At 35.9% G+C, this 12,809-nt stretch overlaps 1 protein-coding gene across 1 annotated transcript in view; it reads right to left on the bottom strand.

Annotated features, from left to right (window-relative positions):
* Positions 1 to 256: 256 nt before the first annotated feature.
* The window catches only part of LOC127172366 (regulator of G-protein signaling 17-like), a 58,324-nt gene continuing 45,771 nt past the window's right edge, over positions 257 to 12,809 (bottom strand). Inside the window, exons 2-7 of the mRNA XM_051121638.1 lie at positions 2,654 to 3,595; positions 2,325 to 2,378; positions 1,949 to 2,058; positions 1,607 to 1,656; positions 1,300 to 1,421; positions 257 to 998 (exon numbers count right to left, since the gene is read on the bottom strand). Of these exons, the coding sequence (XP_050977595.1) occupies positions 3,189 to 3,595 (407 nt within the window). The 3' untranslated portion in view covers positions 257 to 998; positions 1,300 to 1,421; positions 1,607 to 1,656; ... (1 more) ...; positions 2,325 to 2,378; positions 2,654 to 3,188. The remainder of the gene's footprint in view (positions 999 to 1,299; positions 1,422 to 1,606; positions 1,657 to 1,948; positions 2,059 to 2,324; positions 2,379 to 2,653; positions 3,596 to 12,809) is intronic.

The following is a 12,809-nucleotide window of genomic DNA, read 5'->3' as shown; positions in this document are numbered from 1 at the left end:
GTTGTCCTACACTGTAAAAAAAAAAAATCCGTAAAAAAACAGAAAAAGTACTGGCAGCTCATTACCTGGACTTTACAGTCTGTTAATTTACAGTCTGCCACCGGTAAAAAAAACAAAAAAAAAAAAACAGGACTTTTTCTGTTTTAATGGTGTATTTATATATTTATATATTTATATATATATATATAAAGCAAATAAATCCAGCACAATATACAAATTGAACATTTTTATTCAATTTATTTTTACTTCATGTAAACATTCTTAAAAGTGCATTCAATGGCTTTTGTTTGCCTTAAGTGGGTTAGGACTAAACAATATCAAATACTCAAAAATTCATTTAACAATGTGTCAACTCAGGCAAAATGCCTGTATTGTAAAAACACAGTTTAGCTTTAAACAGTAACAGACAGAATTTAAAAAAAAAAAAAAGAAAACATGAGCATCTGTACAATACAGGTGTTGTACTAAAAAGTGGTCACAAAATTTAAACTTCAAACTGTAAAACAGTCAAGATTCAAAACTTTTTTTCTTATAAGATAAAACAATATTGTTTAGAGGGATAGTTCACACAAAAATGTTAATTCAGTCAATTACTCACCCTCATACCATTCCAAACCCATAAGACTCATTCATTTTTAGAACACAAATTAAGAGTATTTTTTGTTAAATCTGGGTACTGTCTGTCCCTCTATTGATTGTCTATGCAACTACCATTTTAAAGGTCCAGAAAGGTATAAATTATGTGACTCCAGTGGCTTGACAACAGAATTTTGAAGTTCACTGTAACAGAAATATCACTGAAGTGATGCAATTCATTATAGGGGATGTATTATTTCCCATTTAACTGCATGTTTAATGCAAGTGCCATTTTTTTCAATTTAAAAACTCAAATATTACATGGATTTTCAAAACTGTTCATGCAAGAGTCTTGGAGGAATACATAGCCACTTGGTTGCCTTTATCTCAAACCACGTTCAGGATTTCTTCACAGGAAAATTCTAAAAGAAATGGATATGACAAAAAAAATGAAATGAGTTAAACTGAACTACAGAGTAATATGCAGGTTGGAGTGGAAAAGCAGTCATACAGTATTTTAAGTTCATTAAATCAACTGCAATCCATAATACTTTCCAACTGTTTACACATTGCTTAACTTACATTTCCTATAGTGTCCATTTGCATCGGTCATATGAGCTTGTCAAATCAATTATGTCCTAAAATATACTTTATTATTTTCAACTAAATAAACAGCAACACGACCAAATGCTTCATACACTTTATAACATATGTGTTGCTTACTTCTGTATGAACTCCAGAGTAAGTGCCGCCTCCTCTGGGTATTTTGTAGCTCACAACCGCAACAGGAAAGAAGATTTGTTCATTAACTTCTCAAACGACAGCAATCTTGAACTGCCCATCAACTTAAACAAAAAAGACATTACAAAATGACCATATACATAACGACAAGCATCTTTGAACACCTTTGAAGGCGTGTTCGGCAAACAACTTCACATTGTTGTAAAAGACAACAGAATAAATGACTCAAAGACTCAATTTCTTTTCAATATTGAACACTAATGCTAAATGAAACAGAATACAAACCCACCTGGTTGCCTTCATCTCAACCCTCATTTAGGATTTCTTCACAGGAAAACTCTAAAAGAAATGAATAATTATAAAAATGAAATGAATGAAACTGAACTACAGAGTAACATGCAGGTTGGAGATGGAAAAATCAATCATACAGTATTTTAAGTTCATTAAATTAACTGCTAACCCTAATACTTGCCAATTAAAATATTTGTTTATAAATTGTTAACTTACATTTCCAATAGTCTCCATTTACATCTGTCATACGAGCTTGTCAGATCATCTGTGTCTTACAATATACTTCATTATTTCCAATTAAATAAACAGATACACATTTCATAACATACGTGTTGCTTACTTCTGTATGAATTCCAATGTAAGTGCCGCCTCTTCTGGGTATTTGTAGCTCACAACCACAACAGTGGTCATTAACTTCTGATATGACAGCAATCTTGAACTGCCCATCACCTTAAACAAAAAAGACATTACAAAATGACCATATACATAATGACAAGCAGTTTGAACACACCTGATATGATAACATGCAAAAATAATCAATCCAATCATTTTGGTAACGTTAGCACGTTGCCTGTGACGTGGCTTCCGACACATCAGACAGCAAAGAACTGCACATTGTTGTTAAAGTCAACAGAATAAATGGCTCAATAAGTATTTACTGTTAAGTATCCAGAAAGAAATGTTAAATAAAACTGTTAATAAAACGGAATACAAACCCATGATAAGAATGCAGGTGTGCTTGAGATTCACAGTACAGCAGCAATCACGTCCTGTCATTAAAAAAGAAAACGAAAGAAACACAACGGTCATTTCGACATAATGTCGTGTGCATTTGTCCATTAGAGTGCGACAGATAACTCGAGGAGCTGACGTTACCGGACCGCTGACCTGAAGCGGCATTATTCTGGCGCGGCTGCCGCGCGTCGGACGCCTCTGTTTACACAGTCGCTTCACAGACAGCTTGCTAGTAACGTTACCGAATTAGTTTGTGTTTTGCATTTTATCTTCCGTGTGTGTAAAACAGACAAAAAAGGTCAAAACTTACCTCATTTGGCAGAAAACTCCACGAGGAAGATGTCTGACGATATGCAGAGAAATGTTGAGTGCGACGGCTCCGACGTTCATTTGCCAAACAAGCCAGACAGCAACTAAAATAACCTTACGTAAACAATTTATGTGACATTTAACTCGTTTACCAAAAACGAAAACGAAAAACGTTTCCCAAATTCCAAAGCCGACATTAAAATGAAACTTTGACCGAAAAACTCTCCGCGTCTCCTCTTCACTGTTTTCGCGCCTATGTAAGCCACCAACGTTCTTGTTCCCACAATGCAAAGCGTAATTCAAAAATACGGAAAAACACCTGTAAAAACCAAAAACGGAAAATTTCCTTTAATTACTAGGGTACATCGTACTGTATTTTTACAAGCACGGGTAATGTTTTGGTTTTAGGACAACCTTGATGAAAGATCCAAAAAAAAACTCCTGTTCTTACCTTTTTCTCAAAATTGTGTGTTAGCCTACAAAGTCAGATTTGCGTGATATAAAGTCGCAATTAGAGAAAACGAAACGTTTTTTCTTCAGAATTCGAGTTTATGTCTCAAATCTGAGGAAAAAAAGTCGGACTTGTTTACATGAGTGTCGAGGAATTTTGATTTTTTGCTAAGAAAATTGATGTAAACAGATGATTTGAGAAATCCGGGGAAGGAGTCTCTGCGCATGAGATCGTAGATCTGAAGCTGGGCCTCGTCATATATCGTACTGCTGGGTTCTTTCAGGTTTTGCAAGATGCGATCATGAACCTGTGTATCCAAGCTGACCTTGTTTTGCGAAAACCTGGCGAGGTACTCATGATAAATGGTCCTGGCTTTTGCAGCAGTAGTTGACGGGTTAGTTTCTGTCTTCAGTTCCTCACATGCGATCCAAAACATAAGATTGTTTTCGCTGCACTCAGACCGCAAGAACTCCAGGAAAACTTCCCTCCCTGCTGGAGAGCCCAACAAAATTTCCAAGCTCTCTGACCAGGAATTCACCTCATCCAGTGTAGAATGCTGTTGCTCTATATTTTGTCTCTTTGTAAATGTTTGCATTTCTGAACTTTCCGTCAAATCTTCGTTCCAGAAGCATTTGTAGCATCCTAAGCAGCACGGAAAGCAAATGTTGGGCCTCGGCTGACCAGGAGCCTGTGGGCGTCCTTCAGTGCGTCCCTGCTGCATTTTCCACTTTTCAGCTCTGCTCACACTCTGAGGAGGAACGCAAATGACCAAAGATCCATCGCAAGATCACAAGATCAGGTAACCCAGCTAATAAAAATACGTCACTGTTACGTATCTGCTACGTCTGACCAAACTTTAGTCGCCCAGTGGCAACCGGAAAAGTGAAATTCTATTATTTAAAAAAAAAAAAAAAAAAAAATACATTTAAGTGAATGAATAATGCGGACTCAAAATTTATTCAGTTCTTTTATTTAGAAAAAGAACAAAATACACCAGAAAAGAACCCAAATCATTAAAACAGAAACAGCAAACACAATATGAACAAACGTAGCCAATTTTGACAACATGTATACTCGTTGTAACTTTGTGACCATACCAGTAGCTTTGCCACATGGCAAATGCTATCAAAGGGAACGTTTACAATATTAACAAATAATATTAAACATATTTACATGTATGAAAGGATTCAAGACGTTTGATGCTGAGCATCAGATGCTATCGCACTTGCGGTCCTTTCTGATAATTAAAGACAGCTATTAAATAATCACAGAGGCACAAATATTAACAAAAGTACTTCAAATAAACCCGAATAGGGTCGTGTTACTTAACCAATCTGGTACAGCTGATTAACTTTTTTGATGCATATGAGGAAAAACAGAGATGTCAGACTTTGTCTTCTCCAGCAGCTTGAATCCCGGGGCAACTCTTAGCCGTCACCAGTACTATAAAAACAAACGCGTTTTAGCTTATTTCCATATTCCAAGTAAAATGTACTAACCTTGATTAATGCTCTATTTCTCACCTCAGAAAAACAAACTCTTTTGTTAGACGCAGTTGAAGTAAAAAGTGTCTGAAAAAAACGCGTTGTCCTCCTAATTCAATATCTGCTGTCAGATGACTTCTGGCGGTATTTTTTTTTATTTACGCACAAACAGACTGCAGCAGCACACAGAATGGTGGACAGAGACGGCGATCGCATTTATTCTTCTCACAAATTAATCGTTTTGCTTCGGAACCCTTGGAATATTAATACTTTTTGAATAAATTATGAATATAGTTGTATCTGCCTGTTATATTTTGTGTTTTGTTGACACATGGTTAGGTTTAGGGGCAGGGGTTGGGTTAAATGTGTAAATAGTGTAATATAAATGAAACAGTTTTGACTGTTTGCATTTAAAAAAAAATAAAAATAAAAATCACACCCCAACATATATGCATTAATAGCAATATTATTACCCAATATATAATTTAATCATAACGATAACATTTCCAGTGCCTTTCGCGTCAGCACATTAATGCCAAGGGTTTCTTATGTAAAGTACTGGAGGACCCTGCACGTCGAAAAATGATGCTAAAGGGGTACCCTGAGCGTCCAGAAGTGACGCCAAAGGGGTCCTGCCCAAGCGTCAATATGTGACAAGTTGGGAGTGAGAACGTGTTGACTTTGACAGTATCATGCATTACGCCAGAAACTCCTTTTCCAGGTTTGAAATCATAGGCCTTTAATGTAACTTGCACACAAGCAGATACTGTTATTTTAGAAATAATTGGGTAATATATAACATATACTGAAAATACTTGGTGTAGAAACAATTTTCACTTAGAGATTATCAAAAAATAAATGTAAAAAAAAAATGAAATCCTGAAGTAGAAAAACTGAATTAGTATTTTCTTGTAAAACATACTCCAGTAATCTGTTTTATTCACAGCTTAAATTTTTTACAGTGTATAAATGAATACAATTTCGGCTTCAGTTTAATTGTGCAGCCTCCCACTGACACTGTAATTACACTTCAACCAGTATTTATTCTCCAACATATTAAATAAAAATAAAAATACAAATAATATTTACTACACTACTTATAAATGACAGGCACAGTGTTAGTGTGTTGTTTTTAAGACAAGTGTGGAGCTGATGGGGACATAGCAGAACTTGAAGACTTGGCGCTCCCACAGACTGCTGACTAACCTTTTGTTAGTGGCTTGAGGATGGAGCTCCAGCCAGCTGCTTTGAGGGGGCCTGTTGTTTAGGACAAGCAGAAAGGAATTCAGACAGGGAGCCAAGGCTGAAGTGCAGTTAGAGTTTTAGGAAGAATGTCCTTAGGTTGGTTCTTTTGGGTCTCACAAAGCTGCTCTGAATTGACCGTGTTGAAAACTTGCAGATAGTTTGGAAACAGTGAGGATAATGCTGATGTAGTCTAAAGCAGATAGAATTCATTTTTAAGGTTATGTAAGAAGTCACATTGCTCTGTCATATTACAGTCAGTACAATAAAATGTCTTCTATTTATATTTATTACTGTACACTGTAAAAAAAAAAAAAAAAAAAAAAAAAATTCTGTAAAATTTACCATAAAACATTGCAAGTTTACCGCAAAAAATATGGTAGCAACATTTTTTTTTTTTCAGGTTTTACAGATTTAACTTAAATTTACATTTAAATACCCTAATTTCATTTACTGATATAATGTTAATATACCAACCTATTGAAGTACTGAAATCTGTTTTGTAATTTTGTAATGCACTGATAACCACCAAAAGCAGATGGTGATGAGAAAGTCACATGATGAACTAAAGCCCATCACAAGCAGCTTTTAAATAATAACATGTATAGAAGGTGCACAGTGTCATTCACACAAACACTGAACACGTAAGGGATAATGAACAGTTTGCCGTGCAGTGCAAAGGATTTTAAATGCATGACGTGGAGGCAAAGAACTGCCAGACACAAAGCGGGGGTGGTTGCCTCGACAAGTGCATTTAAAATGCTTTAATGCATGGTAAGCCGTAGATTATCTTGCTTATTCCATGGGCATTTGCCAAGTTATAGGTAAGTTAAAACTAGTATTGCTCTTTGCAGCGCAATATTTGACCGGACGGGTAAAAGGGATGGTTATTTTCATCAGTTACGGCACATTATCTCTAGCATTCTGCCCCCTTCAAATCAGACACAGAGATTAAATAGTCCAGATCACATTTATTTGAATGAATTATAGCATTTATTTCAATTAATTATCGTTTGAGAAAGACAGAAAGAGAGAGAGATGGCAGTTGTGTGTGTTACCTGCCTGCTGCGTGTGTGCACGTCTCTCTCTACAAACAGTTAATTACTTCAAAAACAGTGATTTTTACCACCTCGTTGCTGAGAAATATAATGAAGCGATCTAGTATTTAGGCTATTTTATTAATAAAAATCATGTGGAAGTGTTAAAAAACAACTCTATGTGTGTGCACAGCGCAATCTGTGATCTCTGTTATCGCTATATTAATATAGAACGGTGATTAAATTGACTTGGAGCTACCTGTGCATTAAACAGTTTTACTGCATGCCTGCCAGCCAATCAGAATCCAGCATTCTGACAGACCATGGAATAATATCATGGTAACACACATGAAACTAAAATAATAATGCAATAAACATTAATTTAACAATATTAGACGTAACATACAACCCTAATGTACACAACTTATTAAAAAAAAACTAAGAAGAAACCGTTATTTAAAAAAAAAAAAGTGAAATGTAACGCAGGGAATTCTGGGAATGTCAGTTTACGGTTATTTTCACTTCCAAAAAAAAACAGTATATTGCAATTACATGCAATGACCAGTACAGTTTTTCACCGTATATAGTAAGGGAACTTGCCGTTAACCAATTAATAGGTGTTTATTGTAGCATTTTTACAGCCTTTTACTGTTAAAATAAGGTGACCATACATCCTCTTTTCACCGGATATGTCCTCTTTTTGGACCTAAAAAAATGCGTCGTCGGGATTTCTAAATCGCCCAAAATGTCCGGGATTCGGCTTTTGCTTTCTATAGTCAGCATTCGTTGTGTGCGTTTTTGTATTAAATCCCTACGAGGGACTGTTTTCTTGATCCCATTAAATTTTGGGCCATTACTGCCTGTTCACGCAAACATTCTAATATTGAATAGAATTTCGCACATCAGGGAGCCACTACCTAATGCAGAGTATTTAAATCTCTTTTGAATGAGCGGCTATTCACTTTCACTTTCACTTTCAACTCTGTATAAAGGGAGCACATCTTACAAGATCAGATATGAGCACATTATTTGCTGAGCAGCAAATTCTCTAGCATTATTTGTCAGTCATCTCTCCTTACTCCTGACCCATGATCAGTTAAATCTGATTCCTGTAGCTTGTGTTGGATGCAGGGTTGCCAAATCCGCATTTGGGATGATTTTAAACTGTTGCGAAGGATTGATTTTCTCCCATGGGTTAAATGTTTGAAATATTGCATAAATTACATTTGACTGAAATGCTTGTATTGAAACATTTTGCATTCCACCTGTGATAAAACTGTGCAAGATGTTAAGTTTTGTTAAGTTTTCGCATCAGATAATGTGTAATAGATCTCCTGGGGAACAATTCCACTCATTCTTTACTGTAGGAGAGGAAGAATTGTATAAACTTGTTAAAAGAGGTGCTTCCAGATGTCATATGTCCTCTTCATTGTATTATTAATTCATCACTGTCATTAGAATATGTCCCCCAAACATTCAAACTGGCTGCTATTAAGCCTCTCATTAAAAAACCACAACTTGACCCCGAATTAATTAATTACAGACCAATCTCGAATCCCCTATTTCTGTCACAAATACTCACAATTATGTTCCTTCCTACAGAAAAATGGTATCTGTGAGGATTTCCAGTCAGGTTTTAGACCGTATCATAGTACTGAGACTGCTCTCTCTGTTAGTGCTACTGGATCTTAGTGCTGCGTTTGACACTGTTGACCACAACATTCTTTTGAACAGAATTGAAAAAAATGTTGGCATTAGTGGTAGTGCATTGGCATGGTTCAAATCGTACTTATATAACTGCCAGCAACTCGTGCCAGTGAATGAAGAGATATGATGTCGATCACAAGTGCAGTATGGAGTACCTCAAAGCTCAGTACTAGGGCTATTACTTTTTACGCTTTACATGTTAGTCTTAGAAGATATCATCAGGAAACATGGTGTTAGCATTCACTGTTATGCTGATGATACTCAGCTCTATATTTCTTCATGGCCCGGCGAAACCAATTTGGAAAACGGATTGTGTAGTTGAGATAAAAAACTGGATGACGAGTAATTTCTTAATAACTGCTAAATTCTGAAAAAACAGGTGTTAATTATTGGACCTAAAACCTCTGCGTACAACAACCTAAAACACTAATACTACTCACTACATTCCAAAGCGTAAGATCGTACTTTTTACTTCACTACATTTTATAAAAAATATCGTTACTCCTTTGCTACGTGCTCTGAGACGCAGAAGCGGTGTCTGATTCATGAACAAATTGATTCTTTTCAATGAACCTGTTAAATTGATTCGCCAGTCGCACCAAACGATTCATTCACAAATTAGAATGATCTGATTGCAGCTGTTCTCGAGTCGACAACCCATTGATTCAAATGATCCATTTAGAGCGAGTCTCCAGTCAACTGAATTCACAAGTAAGAATCGGGAGATCTTGTGCGCGCGTGTGCACGCGTGACTGATGCTGCGAAAAGTAAGTTACTAATGTCAAATTTTAGGATTAATTATTGTAACTGAAAATCATATTTACGTCAAAGCTGTCCGTTGTTTGTGAATTACATCTGCTGTAAAGGGTGGTCTGTTTCTGAAATGCTTGAATTCAGACACATCAACATCAGTGTCTCTGTTTTAGGTCAAAAAACGAAAAATTTAAATAACAGAATAAATAAACTAACTCATGCACGTTCATATTCCCCGCTGCTGTTAGAAGTTTTATTAAAATGATATGCATGTAACAATACCTGACGTCTGTTTTTATATTGTTTAGCAACAGTATCAATTTTTATATTGTTTGGATCAACTAGAATAGACAGATATGAATGTTTATTCATAACCATAGCGAAAATAAGTAAGTAAATGTTGTTAGCTGATGCAAACTGTCTAGCTAACAAGCTAGCTGGTGCTAAGTTGAGGTAATTTTTAGATATAAAGATATAAATATTTTTATTCAACAACCTAGATAGATTACATCTGAGGGAAAAAGAAAGGATGTGATGTTCAGAACATAGTAACTACAGTAATTATTGAAGTGGGAAGTGATGCCCTCTGGGGGCATTTGGCCAGGGGTGTTTTTACAGAGACAATGTTTGAAAGGAAAAAATCATTATGAAAATATAATTATATTTTCCTTAAAATTTTCTTGCTAACTTCAGGCCTTATTCTCATGTCATATATAACTGTGACGTTATGCAAAACAACAAGCTTTAAAACACTTTTTTTCTTATTGGTGAAAATTAGATGGTCAAATCTGTTTTCTCTCAGGGACATTGCAGTGTAAGCTTCACATTGAATATTACTACATCACTCTCGTCAACATAGTCCATATCAACAACAAAAATTTATTTTTACTCCATATAGTGGTTATTTTGGGAAAATCCCAGGTATTTTGAACTGTAAGATTATAAAAAATATGTGCTATTATAAAATTCAATTAAGCAGCCTATATAAAAAATTGTTAAATAAATCTATCAGTACTTTTTTACTTAAGTACATAAAAAATCAGGTACTTTTGTACTTTCACTCAAGTAAAATTGAAAGAGGAGCACTTTTACTTTTACTCAAGTAAAATTGAAAGAGGAACACTTTTACTTTTACTGGAGTAATATTTTATTATATGTATCTGTACTTTTACTCAAGTACTTGACTTGTGTACTTCATCCACCACTGCTGTTTTGTTAAAAAGCGCTGTGTAAATAAACGTGATTGATGGATTGATTGAATATTCTCCATATAGTGGACTTCAATGGTGCCCCAAGGTTTGAACTTCCAAAATGCAGTTTAAATGCAGCTTCAAATTGCTCTAAATTATTCCAGCCGAGGAAGAAGGGTCTTATCTAGCAAAACGATCTGTCATTTTTGAAACAAATTGACAATTTATATACTTTTTAACCTCAAATGCTCGTCTTGTCTCGTCTCTATGATGCATATGTGTAGTCTGTGTAATCCGGGTCAAGTTAGGGTATGTCACAAATCCCATCTCGTTTCTTCTTAAACGTAAAAATCACCCTACATCACAGTTCTACCTTTTTTTTGCTGTTAAAAAGGGCATTTGATCTTCTTTGCATGTTCACTTTGTAAACACTGGGTTGGTACTTCTGTAGGAAGATTTTGAAGTTGGGGAAGAAAACAAGATGGGAGTTTTCCCGACATACCCTGACTGTATTGATTGTATTGAACCGGAAAAAAAAAAACAGAGGCAGACTTAGACAAGACGAGCGTTTGAGGTTCAAAAAGTATATAAATTGTTAATTTGTTTTGAAAACGACAGATCGTTTTTCTAGATAAGACCCTTCTTCCTTGGCTGGGATTGTTTAGAGCCATGTGAAGCTGCATTTAAACTGCATTTTGGAAGTTCAAATTTGGGGGCAATATTAAAGTCCATTATATGGAGATAATTCCTGAATTTTTTTCCTCAAGAAACGTAATTTCTTATTGATTGAAGAAAGAAAGACACGAACATCGTTCGTCTTCTCCTTTAAAGCATACCGTATTTTATTTCAACCGCGAAAGAACATGAATAGACATAATGTTTCCAATTTTAAGTCCACCAAAGTTAATCTGCTCTCCTGTCTGATGTGGTTGTCGGACAGAATGGCAGATTCGGTGTTATGACTAGTCAGATCGCCTGTCAATCAAGCTGTTTGCGAAGGGTCAGTTACCTGTAGAGACCAAACCGGCACCATTACAGCTTCTATTAAAGGAGAAGTCCACTTCAAGAACAACAATTTACAAATAATTTACTCACCCCTTGTCATCCAAGATGTTCATGTCCTTCTGTCTTCAGTCGTAAAGAAATTCTGTTTTTTGAGGAAAACATTTCAGGACTTTTCTGCATATAATGGACTTCATTGGTGGATGCTCTGGGATGCGCGTCCACGGGTCGTTCTTGAACGATTTGTTCATTTTGAGCGAATCTTTAATGTGACTCGGAAGAACGAGTCGTCTCGGGGAGTGATTCGTTCAGTTGCGCATGCGCAAAATCCTATTGGGTTCTGTACTGGAATTAGTTCACCTGTTTCGAGTCTTCGGGTTTTTCGAGTCGTTCGTTCATCTTATGGGGCTGTCACGTGATGCTGATTTTGCTAAAATGAACTAAATGACTCAAAAAGATTAGTTCATTTTGCTGAATGAGACTCAAAGGTCCGAGTCGGTAAAATGATCCGAACTTCCCATCACTACTACGAATCACGTCTTCGAATCACCACAAGTTCATTGTTTGTGTACTCCGGCTCAAAAAGGTAGAGTATGTCGAAAAACTCCATGTTTCTCCTACAGCTTCAGAATCGTCCGACATTGTTGTACCTTTTTGTTTGTAAACAGCGTTTGACTTACTTGCACTTTCTTAGTCTTTGCACGTTCGCTTTGTAAACACTTAGTCTATGGTTCTGCGTGACCTTTCGGCGTGATTCAATAGTACATGAACGTGCATCCCAGAGCCTGTGCTACACAAGCTTCTGTGTTTAAAAAGTATACAGTTTTTTATTTTCTGAAAAAAATGAAAGATCGTTTCGCTAGATAAGACCCTTCTTCCACGGCTGGGATCATTTAGAGCCCTTTGAAGCTGCATTTAAACTACATTTTGGCAGTTCAAAATCCAATTAAGTCCATTATATGGAGAAAAATCCTGAAATGCTTTCCTCAAAAAACATAATTTCTACACGACTGAAGACAGAAAGACATGAACATCTTGGATGACAAGGGGGTGAGTACATTATTTGTGAATTGTTGTTCTGGAAGTGGACTTCTCTTTTAAAAACCAGTACAATTCCCATTATAACCAGTAAAACCATTACAAAAGTTTTTTTTGTTTGCTTTTTGTTCAGCAGGGTGAATTTAAAAATCAATCAGTCTTTTCAAATGCCTGGTCAATATCAACTCGGTCACCTCAGAAGCCATCTAAATTTAATTACGTACCGTCACCTGTTCCGTAGTATATCTGCTCG

This window comes from Labeo rohita, chromosome 10, assembly GCF_022985175.1.
Source record: "Labeo rohita strain BAU-BD-2019 chromosome 10, IGBB_LRoh.1.0, whole genome shotgun sequence".
Classification (NCBI taxonomy): domain Eukaryota; kingdom Metazoa; phylum Chordata; class Actinopteri; order Cypriniformes; family Cyprinidae; genus Labeo; species Labeo rohita.
This window is presented reverse-complemented; position numbering and strand designations above follow the sequence as displayed.